The sequence below is a fragment of the Rhinopithecus roxellana genome, chromosome 9 (assembly GCF_007565055.1).
Source record: "Rhinopithecus roxellana isolate Shanxi Qingling chromosome 9, ASM756505v1, whole genome shotgun sequence".
In the NCBI taxonomy this organism is placed as follows: Eukaryota; Metazoa; Chordata; class Mammalia; order Primates; family Cercopithecidae; genus Rhinopithecus; species Rhinopithecus roxellana.
The window spans coordinates 85,073,622-85,088,691 of record NC_044557.1 but is presented as its reverse complement, the minus strand read 5'-3'; the positions used below and the strand labels follow the sequence as shown (position 1 = coordinate 85,088,691).

Genomic DNA, 15,070 nt, shown 5'->3' with positions numbered 1-15,070 from the left:
CAGGAGCTAACCCAGCCGTATTTTCTAGAACCCACTGCAAACAAGGTAGTTTCGAGGCTGTTTTAGAGAGCAGCAGTGAGACGGGTCTTGTGCTTTGAGTGTGTGTGTCCATGTCTAGGACTTCTGGTCTAGGTTCTCTCTGATCTATGCTGGTGGAAAGGAGGGAGGAGAGAGGGGGCCCCATAGCACAGGGAGTAGAGGAGAGGGCCGTGCCCTGTGCCTTGGTTCCCTGGTTCCCGTTCAGCTCCCTTCCTCTGATGGTACATGGACCACCAGCTGGAGCAGGGCAAAGACTAGAAACAGCCCCACTCTGCGCTCATCTGCCTTTTCTTGCCCACCAATGGGACTGATTTTACTTGCTTTGCAAATCTTGGGCTTAATTGGGTGTGCAGAATCACACACACACACACACACACACACACACACACACACACACACTCTTGTACTGTACCTGAGTCATTTTCTATGTTGCTTTATATGTGACACCTGCTTTTTCCTGGGACTCAAATCAAGCTGAGATTTGGAAACTGTTTACCTTAAACATCTCTCTCCTCAGTCTCTTCCTCTGTGGAGTGGGTGAGATAACAGCCCACTTCAGAGAGTATGAATATTATATGCTAGAAAATCTCTAGTGTGCACCTGAGACCAGCCAAAGGCTGGTGGAGTGATTAGCATTTGTATTTTTTTTTTAATCTTTAATTGGATAGCTGGTTGACACATTTCTTTTTATTTATTTATTTTTTTGAGACAGAGTCTCGCTCTGTTGCCCAGGCTGGAGTGCAGTGGCGCGATCTCGGCTCACTGCAAGCTCCGCCTCCTGGATTCACGCCATTCTCCTGCCTCAGCCTCCCTAGTAGCTGGGACTATAGGTGCCCACCACCATACCCGCCTAATTTTTTGTATTTTTAGTAGAGACGGGGTTTCATTGTGTTAGCCAGGATGGTCTTGATCTCCTGACCTCGTGATCTGCCCGCCTTGACCTCCCAAAGTGCTGGGATTACATGCGTGAGCCACCATATTTTTTGAAATATTTAAAATGTTTCACGTAAACTTGACATTTATTAATACTGTGCCACAAGTTGGATAATTTAACTTTGCTTTCTTTTCTTTTACATAAAAGAACTTTATTAACATAAATGAATCTGCCTTTATTTATTTATTTATTTATTGAGACGGAGTTTCACTCTTGTTGCCCAGGCTAGAGTGCAATGGTGCTATCTCGGCTCACTGCAACCTCCACCTCCTGGGTTCAAGCGATTCTCCTGCCTCAGCCTCCTGAGTAGCTGGGATTATAGGCATGTACTACCATGCCTGGCTAATTTTGTATTTTTAGTAGAGACAAGGTTTCTCCATGTTGATCAGGCTGGTCTTGAATTCCCTCAGGTGATCCACCTGCCTCAGCCTCCCAAAGTGCTGGGATTATAGGCGTGAGCCACCGCACCTGGCTGAATTTGCCTGATTTTTTAACATGTCTTGCTTCTGTAAACAAATTGGTAACAAGAAAGCAAAGATACCCAAGCACAGTAGGTCCTTAGTGTGGCTGGCAGGTTCTCAGAAACTGCAACATTAAGCCCTGGGTCACAAAATCAATTTCACCGTCAACTAATTGATACAGACAAGAGTTAAGTTCCTATGGCATACTACCAGTCATAAAAACATCACCGAACTTCTAAATAAAGACCCAAAGCACTTCTGATATTAAACATTGAAGTAGATGGGAGTTGTACACACATTTAAGAACAATTGACTAAAATAAGGAAGAACGTCATTTACCTGCTTATTGCAGTTCAGGGTTGAGGGTGGGCAGAGCCCATCCCAGCAGCTTAGGGCCAAGGCAAGAACTAGCCCTGGCCAGATGCTGTCTCATGGCAGGGCCAATCCCACGCTCTCCCGTGCTTGCTCACACCGGGACCTGTCCGCATGGGCCGGTTGGGCTTCAGGATGTGGCAGGAAACCAGAAGACCTGGAGAAAACCTAGCCGGGCACGGGCACAAGGAGAATGTGAAGATGCCCCCCGCTGGGACGCAATTCCTTTTTCTTATCAACATTCTAACAAAATGACGTTATTCAAGGACCTGCGTCTCGTTAGGAAGCAACGCTGGTATCCCCACCACCAAGAAATTACCACCTTTCCTTGTTTTCAGTTTCTCGTGTGCAGGCATGCTGAGAATACAGACTTGGGTGACTGGGAGAAAGCAGGGCCACTGGAGACCTTGTTTGTGACCTGTTCCCCCAGCCAACCTCGGCTCCACGCTTCTCTTGATGTCTCACTCTCCCAGGCGCTCCCTTGATGGAGTCTCAGCCGTCTGCTCTGATCACGTCTCTCCTCTCTGTCTCCCTGTGCTTTGCTTATACTTAGATCCGTCCATTCCGCTCGTTTCCTGGAGCTTTGGGTGCCGAGCCGGGTACCCAGCATTTCCTGAGGGCCTCCCACGTGCCAGCACCCGGGTGGCGGGAACTCGCTGTTGGCAGCCCGTTTCCTGGCAGGCTCAGAAGCCCGCCCTCAGTGAAGGAACTGAACCTCCTCCTCTGGATTTCCTCCGCCAGGTCCAGCTGCGTCTCAGTAGCCATTCTGTGAATACAAAATTTGAACTGAAGTGTGACTTCAAAGTAATACATTTAGAAAAATGTCTTTCTTAAAATTTTAACTGTACATGTCTTGAAGGAGCTTTGACTATTCAATGGAAAATGTTAAGAGAATTCATAGCATGCAGTAACTAAAAAGAATATATAATACCTAAGAATAATTTGAACATGCTTGATTTTGAATTTGTCTTAATTGGGACAAATATCTGCTTTGTGGTTTATCTCTGTCTAGGCAATGAGTAGTCTGCTGATTAATTAGAGCTTAAGGAATTTTGGCTTACTTAGAAAAAGACATTAAGTACTTAATTTATGTTTGAGCCTTTATCGGCAGTTCTGTGTATCTCTAGACCATTTGGTTGTTCTGCACAATTTAACGTGGCAGCCTGTGTCTTCAGACACATTTTCTAAGTCTGTTGCCCCGGGCGCCGAAATAGTGACTCTAGTGCATGTCAGCCTCTGCCCGGAGCAGCTCTCTGAACTAATGGTGGGAACTGGTTGTCGTAGGTATTTAACATGAAGCCGCTCCAGATTGTGTTTCCTGCCCGAGCAGACCCCGAAAGCCCCATCCTGGACCTGGACCTTCACCTGCCCTTACTGTGCTTCCGGCCTGAGAAGGTGCTGCAGGTGCGCATCGCTGCCCGACCAGCACGTCTTGTGCTCCCTGGCTCGGTGGGGCCTCGGAGCAATGATCAGAGATGATGAAGATGCGAGTTTATTCCACAATGTACCGACCGGTATACTCGAAGCGTATATTATTATTTTTTAAAGCCAGCGTTCCCTGCAGTGCATGGTATTTGCAAATGGCACTCTTTGCAGGTTCTCAGGTGGCTTTTGTTTGGCAGATGGAGCTGAGAGACCAGGGAAGAGCCTGCAGTCAGTCTGGTTTTGTTGGGTGGTGTGTTTATGAGCATTTTCTCTTTATTGTACTGAATCAGAACTGTGTACATGGGCCGGTGCAGTGGCTCGTGCCTGTAATCCCAGCACTTTGGGAGGCCGAAGTGTAAGGATTGCTTAAGGCCAGGAGTTCGAGACCGGCCTGAGCAACATAGGGAGACCCTGTCTCTACAAAAAAAATTTAAAATGAGCTGGATGTGGAGACACGTTCTTGTGGTCCCAGCTGCTGGGAAGGCCAAGGTGGGAGGATTGCTTAAGCCCAGGAGTTCAAGGCCGCAGTGAGTTGTGATCACACCACTGCACTCCAGCCTGGGCAACACAGCGAGACCCTGTCTGTACCTTTGTTTTTTTTAAGCGTGTACTCAGTGCGGCGGGTTCTCCCCTCAGATCCTGACATGCTTCCTGACAGAACAGCGGATCGTCTTCTTCTCCTCGGACTGGGCTCTGCTGACGCTGGTCGCCGAGTGCTTCATGGCCTACCTGTATCCGCTGCAGTGGCAGCACACCTTCGTGCCCATCCTGTCGGACCAGATGCTGGATTTCGTCATGGCCCCCACGTCCTTTCTCATGGGCTGCCATCTCGACCACTTCGAAGAAGTCAGCAAGGTTAAGTAGTGAACCTTTGATTTGGAATGCTAAATTCCTGTGAGTCCATCACGGGGACACATGGGAAGACGCGTCTGACAGTGCTCTGCGGTGAAGGCGGAGTCTGCACACCTCAGAGAGGTCTTGGGTACCGTGAGAAGCGGCTGTTCTCTGACTGTGTCATTGTCCTGTGGCAAAGCCGGGACCCTTTAGTCTCCTAGTGGAGACAGGCTGGTGAGTGTGCCCACCTCATTGTCCCGGTGGGGGCCGAGTGAGGCGGTCGCCAGCCCGGGCCCACAGCAGGGAGGTGTTCACAGGTGCTGCTGTTGCGGCCCCTCTGTGCATCTGACACAGCATGTTTTTAGTCGGTGAGCTGATGGATTCGTGCTAAATCTTGTGGTGATGCCAGGAGGCGGACTGGGTTTGGTTTTTAAAAATAGCTTTATTGAGATACAATTTACATACCTCAAAGTTTACCCAATTAAAATGTATGATTCAGTGGGTTTTAGGATATTTGTAGAGTTGTGTAACCATCCTCCGCCCTCCGATTTTAGAAGGGAAATTTTCATCACACGTTAGCAGTCAGCCCCCAGGGCCTGACAGCCACGCCCATGCGCTTTGTCTCTGGGTTTGCCGGTTCTGGACCTCTCGTGGGAACAGAGTCGCTCCACGCATGGTCCTTCCATCTGGCTCCTTCCACTTCGCATCATGGTTTTGAGACTCCTCCACGTGGTGGCATCTCTCAGCACTTTATTTTTATTGCTAACTAGGGTTTCATTGTATAAATAGACTGAATTTTGTTCATCCACTCACAATGAGGTCGTCGTGATAAAATCTTCATCACATTGTTCAGTGATGACCGTGCGGGTTGTTTACACCTGTTGGCTGCTGTGAACACTTGTGTGCAAGTTTTTGTGTGGATGTGTGCTTTCGTTTCTCTTGGGTGTGTCCCTAGGAGTGGAATTGCTGGGTCTTCAGGCAGCTCTTTGTTTAACCCTTTGAGAAACTGCGAAGCTGTTTTTGCAAAGCGGCCATGCCACTTTACACTCCCACCAGCAGTACGAGGGTTCCAGTTTTTCTCCTAACGTCCTCGCCAGCGCTGGTTGTTGTCTGCCTTTTTAATTGTAGCCCTCCCGGTGAGGAGGAGCTGATATCTCACTGTGGTTTGATATGCACTTCCCTGGTGACGAATGATGTTGAGCATCTTTTCCTGTGCTTATTGGTGGTTCGTACAGGGTAGGTTTACATTTAACTTTCCATTTTGAACAATATCTTTCTTTTTTTTTTTTGAGACAGAGTCTCGCTCTGTTGCCCAGGCTGGAGTGCAATGACTTAATCTCGGCTCCCTGCAACCTCTGCCTCCCGGGTTCAAGTGATTCTCCTGTCTCAGCCTCCCAAGTAGCTAGGATTACAGACACATGCCACCACACCTGTCTAATTTTTGTATTTTTAGTAGTGATGGGGTTTCACCATGTTGCCCAGGCTGGTCTCAAACTCTTGGCCTCAAGTGATCCACCCACCTCAGCCTCCCAAAGTGCTGGGATTACAGGCACAAGCCACCATGCTTTGCCCCGTTTTGAAAATTTCTAAGTGTCCACAAAAATAGAAGAACACAGCATGTGTCATGCGCCCCTCACAGTCTTCAGCCTGTTGCCGGCTTCGCAGTCACCCCCAGCCCTGCTTTTCCCAGAGCATTTTGAAGCAAATCCCAGGCTCCAGATGCTTCCCCCACAAGTGTTGGGAAGGGCCCGTTGGTTGGGCCTGGCCAGGGTCCCCGCTGCAGGGGAGAACAGTGCTTGTGTGTTCCTGCCAAGGCGAGTGACTCACTGGGGAAAACACACTTCAGGAAAAGGCCAGGCAGACCTCCGTGGAAGGAACGGAAAAGCGTCATCCATCCTGCCTCGCAGACGAGGAGAAAATAAGCTGTGTTCTGAAGTTTAAAGTTGTTTCTTTTTTTAGTCATTAGGGGAACAAAATCGTGTTTCAGGCTGTTTTAGGAGGACAGCTGTTTTTACGTTAGCCTAGCAGTTCCAGTCAGCAGTGGGGGACACCTTTGAGGCACTTACCTGTTGTGAAAAACTTGAGGAGAAGCAGCTGCTCTTCTGGGTTTGTTTGGGTGTTTTGGTTTTGTTTTTTGTGGCTGGCGGTGGGATCTGCAGGAAGGAGCTGAAGTGATCCTATGTGCCTCTACAAAACCCTCTTGCATCTCCCAAAGATGCTGGGCGTTAACACGTCCAGGGGGCCAGCTGCGCGCCTCGCTGCTTTAGCGTTTTGTGTATTTGCCTTGTAAGGTTTTGAGGCCAAGAATGTGTTTGCGCGTATTTCACGTAGCCACCTGAACTGCACTCTAAAGGGTGGGTCCCAGAATGAGAGCCGGGGAGTCGGGGCCTTCCCCAGGAACCTGGCATCGCATTCCGGGGCTGTTGAAGTGTGGGGTTCGGGCACATGACTCAGTATTTGTGTACTCTGTCACAGCAGCCTCTCCAAGTCATCAGGTGCATATCTCAAACATTCCAGGGTTGTGTGGTCTCTTAGCCCAGGCTCCTGCCCGTGCTCCTGTGCTTGGAGGGGCAGAGCTGGCTGGGGAGCTGCGCCAACACAGTGGACATTAGAGGTTGGTGGTGCCCTCACTGGAGTTCTGGAATGCTACCTGTAAGACTCCCAAAAAGCAGTACATGCAGTGTTTATACCAGGGTAGGAGAAACCTTGACAACAACATGTATTGGAATCTTTTCTTTCCTTTTTTTTTTTTTTTTTTTGAGACAGAGTTTCGTTCTTGTTGCCCAGGCTGGAGTGCAATGGTGAAATTTCAGCTCACTGCAACATCCGCCTCCCGGGTTCAAGCGATTCTCCTGCCTCAGTCTCCTGAGTAGCTGGGATTGCAGGCACACACCAGCATGCCTGGCTAATTTTTGTATTTTTAGTAGAGATGAGGTTCCACCATGTTGGCCAGGCTGGTCTCAAACTCCTGACCTCATGATCCACCCGCCTCGGCCTCCCAAAGTGTTGGGATTACAGGTGTGAGCCACCGCGCCCGGCCTGTATGGAATCTTCACTGAAAGAGAAAGGCATATGGGTAAGCAAAATGTGGTCTTTCCACATAACGGACTGTTCAGGCTGAAGAAGCAAGGGCGCTCTGACACATGCCACAGATGGGTGGGCCTCACAGAAGTCAACGCGGAGTGAAATAGGCCAGTCCCAAAAGAACAAATGCTGCTCGTGAATCTACTCATTTGAGGTCCCCAGAGGAGTCAAATTCATGGAGACAGAAAGCAGATTAGTGCGCGTGTGGAGGGGAGGCTGGGAGCTGTGCTGGATAGTGAGAGTTTGTTTGGGATGATGAAAGTATTCTGGGATGGATGGGGGAGATGCTTGCACAGCCACTCAAATGCACTTACACTGTCGAGCTGTACCCTTAACAATGGTTACATTGATACAGTTTATTTTACCACAATTAAGAAAAATAAGAGAGAGGCATATTTAATCAAATTTAGCCCATTAACGTAGCTCATGATATATACTAGATTTTTGTGTAGAAAATATGAGGCTATGTGTGCATTTATTTTATTTTATTATTATTATTATTTGAGATAGGGTCTCACTCTGTTGCCCAGGCTTCAGTGCAGTGGTGTGATCTCAGCTTACTGCAGCCTCGACCTTCTGTGCTCAAGGGATCCTCCTGCCTCAGCCTCCCGAGTAGCTGGGACCACCGGCACGTGCTACCACACTCGGCTAATTTCTTTTAAATTGTTTGTAGGGACAGGGTATCACTGTGTTGCTCAGGCTGGTCTCAAACTCCTGGGCTCAAGCAGTCTGCCTGCCTTGGCCTCTCAAAGTGCTGGGATTGCAGGTAGGAGTCACTGTGCCCGGCCTATGTGTGCATTTTAAAGAGGGTCATTTAATTAATGATGACACTGTCTTAGTGAACTCAAAACATATTTATGTGTTTTCAAAGAGGTATACAAATTCTGAGATTCTTCTGTCAATCTTTACAGATGATTCCTTGTTTTCTAGGAAGCTGACGGTTTAGTTCTGATAAATATTGATCATGGGAGCATCACCTACTCCAAGTCCACGGACGATAATGTGGACATTCCTGATGTCCCCCTCCTGGCGGCCCAGACGTTTATTCAGAGGTAACGGGAACATTAATAGGATGAATTTCAGATTGTCTTTGTTCAGATTCTGTATTTACCACTTCAAGTATCTTTTCCTGTTTTATTTTCTTATTTTTATTTATTTATTTATTTATTTTTTTGAGACGGAGTCTCTCTCTGTCGCCCAGGCTGGAGTGCAGTGGCGCGATCTCGGCTTTCTGCAACCTCTGCCTCTGAGGTTCAAGCGATTCTCCTGCCTCAGCCTCCCAAGTAGCTGGGATTATGGGCGCCTGCAACCACGCCCAGCTAATTTCTGTATTTTTTTAGTAGAGACGGGGTTTCACCATGTTAGCCAGGATGGTCTTGATCTCCTGACCTCCTGATCTGCCCGTCTCGGCCTCCCAAAGTGCTGGGATTACAGGCTTGAGCCACCGCGCCCGGCCGCAATTTTATATAATTGATAGATGTTTTATGTATTATAGTTTGGAAATTATTTGTGAATTTTTTTTTTTTTTTTGAGATGGGTCTCACTCTTGTTGCCCAGGCTGGGATGCAGTGGTGCAATCTCGGCTCACTGCAACCTCTGCCTCCCGGGTTCAAGTGATTCTCCTGCCTCAGCCTCCCAAATAGCTGGAATTACAGGTGCCTGCCACCATGCCTGGCTAATGTTTGTATTTTCAGTTTTTGCCATGTTGGCCAGGCTGGTCTTAAACTCCTGACCTCAAGTGATCCGCCTGCCTTGGATTCCCAAAGTGCTGGGATTACAGGTGTGAGCCACCACGCCCAGCCATGAATATTTTGAAATGAAAGTGATTTGTCTTTATTCCAATCTTGTCTGAATATTAATTCAAGTCAAGAGACAGTGACATCCCCCAGGAAACCTACCCAACCTCTGTCCTGTGCCCCAGGATCCTGTGCCTGTGATCCTTGAAGTTCCCTATCCATCCATTCATTCATTTGTTCATTCATTCATTCATCCATTCATTCATTCATTCATCCATCCATTCATTCATTCATTCATTCATTCATTCATTCATTCATTCACTGGATGTGTATTGCATCCCCATCATATACCCGGAATTGGGCAGTGCCTGTGTACTAATGACAGGACAGCCATGGCCCCTGTCCCATGACCTCGTCAGTCTGCTGGGTTCTGATGGGTGTGACCCATTCTCTCCGAGCTAGAAATTGTCCATTTCTTTCACTCCTGGCACTGTATTGGCACTTTCCTTTTTCTTTTTCTTTTTCTTTTTTTTTTGAGATGGAGTCTCACACTGTTGCCTGGGCTGGAGTGCATTGGCGCCATCTTGGCCCACTGCAATCTCCGCCTCCTGGGTTCAAGCAATTCTCCTGCCTCAGCCTCCCGAGTAGCTGGGATTGCACCTCCATGCCTGGCTAATTTTTTGTGTTTTTAGTTGAGATGGAGTTTCACTATGTTGGCCAGGCTGGTCTTGAACTCCTGACCTCGTGATCTGCCTACCTTGGCCTCCCAAAGTGCTGGATTACAGGCGTGAACCACCGTGCCCGGCCTGGAACTTAATTTTTTCGTAGTGTTTTATAGTTTATGTTTTCTTTCATCTCTGTTACTCAACCTCATTGGCTTAGATCAGGCGTCAGCAAACTTTTTCCAACAAGGGTCAAATAATATTTCAGGCTTTGGGGGCCCTGAGGTCTCTGTCGAGGTGGAGAGGCTTGGCAGGGATTTGGTCGGGGAGGGTGAGAGGAGGTGTAGTTGCTAATGATGTCAGGACGGAGGTGTTGGGTCGTCTTGGGTGTGCCCCAGGCAGTGACTCAGCTTCGGTGCCGGGGCTCTCTTGGGGTTGCTCTGTGGAGCTCATGTTTCCCTTCAGCATTTTATAAAGTGATAGCAGGAGAGATCCTGCTCTGGAGTCCTTACAACCTATGGGATCCGACTGCAGTCAGGCCCCAAGTGTGGGTTATGGAGGTCATGCTGGAGGGAGCAGAGCGCTGAGGCTTTTTGCAGACAGCCAGGCTGTACTTGCTTCTGGTGAAGCCTGTGATGCAGTCTGGATTTGGGTCAGCAGTCACTTTCTTCTCCTCGCCTTCCTTTGTCTTTGCGTTGGGAGGAGTGGGAAGGGGGAGGGCGGTTTCTGGCCTGGCCTTTCACCTGGCTTTTCTGATTTCTGACCCTTACCTTGGTGTGGATTATTCCTTCTACCTGGAAGTTTTCTGTAAAATGTTTAGGAGAACTACCCTTGTTTTTTTTGGAGATGGAGTCTTGCTCTGTCACCCAGGCTGGGGTACAGTGGCATGATCTTGGCTCTCTGCAACCTCCGTCTTCCAGGTTCAAGTGATTCTTCTGCCTCAGCCTCCCTAGTAGCTGGGATTACAGGCACCCGCCACCATGCCCGACTAATTTTTGTGTTTTTAGTAGAGACAGGGTTTCACCATGTCGGCCGGGCTGGTCTCGAACTTCTGACCTCAGGTGATCCGCCTGCCTGGGTCTCCCAAAGTGCTGAGATTACAGGTGTGAGCCCCCGCGCCCGGCCGGAGAACTACCTTTATTATTGTTCTTGCACCTTAAAAATTCCCTAAGGCCTTAAAGCCAAGCGATGGTCTCGCACAGGCAAGGTTTGTTTCTGTTTGCTTGGGCTGTGGAATCGCTGGCTCTCCTCCCCAGCCAGGGCCACCTGAGCAGCCGTTCTGCTGGCAACTGTCGTCTGCGTGAACTTTGAAGGAGACACGTGCTTTCCCAATCTCAGCTGCTTTCTGGTAAGCCACAGCTGCTTCCTTGACTTTTAGAGTGTGGCATTCTGTAACAGAACGGAGCTTTGTGAGACTGTGGTGGAGCTCTGAGCATTTCCAGGAAGGTGGGATTCCGCCTGTGTCCTTATCTTCTTGTTAGAATTCCGGAATAGGAACGCACACGGTGCGGAGGCTGGACCCCGCTTTGGCTAGATCCTCCAGAATGGGGGTGCAGGATGTTGTGTCTCCCACAGTCTCATTTTTGGAGACTATTTTATAAACACGAGCTAATCCGTGTGCCATGGGTGACCTGTCTGTAAGAGGCCTCTGAGCTCATGATACGGGCTGTGGGCTGCAGTGTGTGTGGGAGGCGTCCTCAGGGGGCTCCGGAGTGCAATGTGCATCTCTCTGCACCTGGGTGTGTGACTGGGAGGGACAGGGCAGCCCCCTTCTTCCCCAGCTTTCCTCAGCACCCTTGGTTCTTGGTCACTCTCTGCACCGCTGTCTTCGTCTCTGATGGAAGCCGCTCTCTCCCTGGGCAGCAGGGACAGGGTCCCCAGCTCAGGGCTGTGCGGGCTGCGTGCTTGGGTGAGGGAGGCACAGGATCCCGGGGGAGGGGATGGCCGTCTCCTTCAGACCCCACTGTCCCTGCACCAGAAGATGCAGAAAGAAGAGCTGCGACTCCGGGTGGCATCATAGCCCTTTTTGCATGAGGGAAGTCATCAACATTTCTTTCCCTGGCATTCTACGTGTTCTTCCAGATGAAAGACCAGTTTAGTGCTGGTAAACAGCGCAGTTCTTGAGACTCCTCTAGGCAGGGGTAGTTGCCCAAGTCCCTCCCGTGAGTCTGCTCAGCCAGGGCTGGGCTGGCCCCTCAGCATGTTTGGAGAGAACCCTGGTCCTGGCTCTGGCGCCGCCTGCCTGCCACTCCCCTGGTGGGCCACTCCACCCAGTATCCCGTTCTTCCCTTTTTCTATCCCTGTCTCCAGGAGGATCAGGCAGCGGCAGGGGCCTGTGGCCAATGCGCCCTTCCCATCACAGAGAAGATTGGTTCCTGCATGCCGTGCTGACCCGGCCCACACCCTCCCCCACCCCGGCCACCATGCTGGGCCGCACTGGGTCCATCAGGTCCCCGTCTGCGTCTTCCTGTCACATCTCTGGTTCCAGGTCATCTCCTGGGAGAACTCTTCTCCACCCGCTCAGTCTGACCATCATGTATCTCTAGCCCATCGCTCTGATGTGCATCTCTGCCTGATGTCCCCATTATCTCCTGTTTTCTTGATTTGTCTCTTTTCCTACTTCCTCCCACTCACATGGAAGTGCCATGCAGGCAGGAGCTTGGCCTGTGTCCACCACCCCTCCCGAGCACACAGATCAGTGTATGGCAAAAGTAGGATATAGTAGGTGCTCAAGAAATATGTGTGACCAGATATGCGTTGGTTCTGTTTATTTTGTATATTTCTAACGTCCCTCTAGACATGCAGCCTTGAGTGGTGTTGGGAAGGCCAGGGGTCCAATCTCCATGGTGACTAAGGGTTGACAGATATCTGTGAGTTCCTGTCCCTGAGTGAGGCCCTCTGGGGTGAGCCTGTGGCCATGTCCTGGTGGGCCAAGAGTGGTGACACCCAGGATGTTTGTTGCAGGGCACAGAGGGGCATCTGATCCTGCCTGGGCTGGAAGTACAGAGGGGAAGCCAGGGAGGAGCCGTGACTGTCCCTTCTAGGCAGCCCTGAGTGACCCGTCAAGAGGCAGCCTTACCTGGAAGCCTTTGGTGTCCTAGAAGGGGGAGTGCCCTCACTGCAGTGGCAGGATGGGAATGATCTGGCCTGGGTGAAGTGTGCGGAGTCCAAGTCGAGGCCCATGTGTCAGGTGACCCACCCGCCTTGGCCTCCCAAATTGCTGGGATTACAGGCATGAGCCACCGTGCCCAGCCCGTGATGCACTTTTAACGATCACCCGCCCCTCAAATTATTGATCTGTATTTGAGCCTGCGAAGTGTTCATTTACCTGGCGGGCTGTGTGCCGCTGGTGAGCGGCCATGGCCAGCGGCGCTGGGGCTGAGCCAGCTTCGGTCTGCCTCCTTCCAGGGTGCAGAGCCTCCAGCTCCACCACGAGCTGCATGCCGCCCACCTCCTCTCCAGCACAGACCTGAACGAGAGCAAAGCCCACCGGCGGGCCTGGCAGCAGAAACTCAACTGCCAGATACAGCAGACCACCCTGCAGCTGCTTGTGAGCATCTTCAGGTACGTGAGAGAATGTTTCTGGCGTCCATGAGGAGGTAACCAGCCAGTCAGCCATTCCATGGGGATCGTGCACCCTGCCCCAGAGGGCAGGCCATGGGCACCATCTGCCTGGCAAACACGAGTGATCCCCGCCCCGCCAAAGCTTTTCTTGTGACTGTTACAATCAGCAGTTATGGGAAGTTTGTTCTTTTGACTCTGACCCTGCCTGTGCCTTCCTAACGCCCTCTCCTGGTGACCCCCTGCAGGTGGCTGTTTTGGGACAGCCCTCTAGGAAGACGCAAATCTGACAAACCTGCAGGGAGCACCTGTCACTCTGGCCTGTGCTGGCTCCGGTCTCTGGCTCAGTCCACGGAGGGCTCTGTCCCAAGAGGCCTGCATCCAGGGGCTAGTGAGGGACAGACAGGCCATTTTGATGTGACTCGTAAGCTAGATGATGAAACCATCTATGGGAGAGCCACAGGACGGGTGGGGCACTCAAGATGTGCCCGTTAGTGAGTTTTCTTTCTCCTCATTCCAGGAATTACTGCATTAGCTGCCTCCTGCACGCTATTGCTTCCCCAGCGCTTGAGCTAGAATTGATTAAGTGGACAAGCCAAGTGTGTGTATTTCAGTGTGATACAGTGAGGTATTGAGTTGCTATTTCTGGCGTAAATATGCGGTCACTTAAGGAATGTATGGCAAAAATGATAGCTTCATAGATAAGTACTTGGTAATACAAAAGTCTTTGGGCCTTCTTCCACCCTTTCTCTCTTTCTCTGGCAGTGTTCCTCCTCTCCTTCTCACTGGTTGCTCCCTGAGTCCAGGAGGCACCCCTGAGGCTAGCCTCATCTGTTCTTGAGGGGCCTTCTGCTTTGGGTTAGCACAGAGTCTGCTGGCTTGATCGTACTCTGTGTGATTATTTCAAAATGGAAATTTAAATGGCCTTTTTTTTTTTTTTTTGAGACAGAGTCTTACTCAGTCACCCAGGCTGGAGTGCAGTGACGCCATCTCGGCTCACTGCAACTGCCGCCTCCCAGGTTCAAGTGATTCTCCTGCCTCGGCCTCAGAATTAGCTAGGACTACAGGCACACACCACCACGCCTAGCTAATTTTTTGTATTTTCAGCAGAGATGGGGCCAAAATGTGGCCATTTCGCCGTGTTTGCCAGGCTAGTCACCAAATCCTGACCTCAGGTGATCCTCCTGCTTTGGCCACACAATGTGCTGGCATTACAGGTGTGAGCTACCGTGCCTGGCCTAAATGGCCTATTCTTTTGATGTATTTGTTTGCATAAAGCGAATAATTTATTAGGAAAAAATGGGATGGTGTATTACAGACATGTGATATTATCTCTGCCCAAAGAGGCATAATTAGTGTGGTCCTAAATGTGTTGTTTTCCTTTTGTTCTTTGAAGATGAGATATTTTATGAACAAGTTTTTTTTTTTTTTTTTTTTTTTGAGACGGAGTCTCGCTCTGTTGCCCAGGCTGGAGTGCAGTGGCGCGATCTCGGCTCACTGCAAGCTCCGCCTCCAGGGTTCACGCCATTCTCCTGTCTCAGCCTCCCAAGTAGCTGGGTCTACAGGCACCCGGCACCATGCCCAGCTAATTTTTTTTTGTATTTTCAATAGAGACGGAGTTTCACTGGTTTAGCCAGGATGGTCTTGATCTTCTGACCTCATGATCCATCCGCCTCGGCCTCCCAAAGTGCTGGGATTACAGGCATGAGCCACCACGCCCGGCCTTTTTTAAATTTCTTAATATTTTACAAGCTCAGTGAGTTGACAGAAAAGCAGACTAGTCCCAGCCACTTGAGAGGCTGAGGCGGGAGGATCCCGTGAGCCTAGGAGTTTGAGAACAGCCTGGACGACATAGCAAGATCCTGGCTCTTTAAAAAAAGAAGCAGAAGATATGATTGCAGATGATAAAACTTTATTTCCCCTGGACGAAATAACTTATTCTCTCAAGGAAAACACTAAACA

At 50.0% G+C, this 15,070-nt stretch overlaps 1 protein-coding gene across 4 annotated transcripts in view; it reads left to right on the top strand.

Moving 5' to 3' along the window:
- The window catches only part of DENND3 (DENN domain containing 3), a 69,171-nt gene that overhangs the window by 21,319 nt on the left and 32,782 nt on the right, over positions 1-15,070 (top strand). For all 4 annotated transcript variants that reach the window (XM_010385458.2, XM_030937616.1, XM_030937617.1 and 1 more), the window contains exons 6-9: positions 3,091-3,210; positions 3,868-4,086; positions 8,080-8,201; positions 12,956-13,111. In XM_010385458.2, the coding sequence (XP_010383760.2) occupies positions 3,091-3,210; positions 3,868-4,086; positions 8,080-8,201; positions 12,956-13,111 (617 nt within the window). The remainder of the gene's footprint in view (positions 1-3,090; positions 3,211-3,867; positions 4,087-8,079; positions 8,202-12,955; positions 13,112-15,070) is intronic.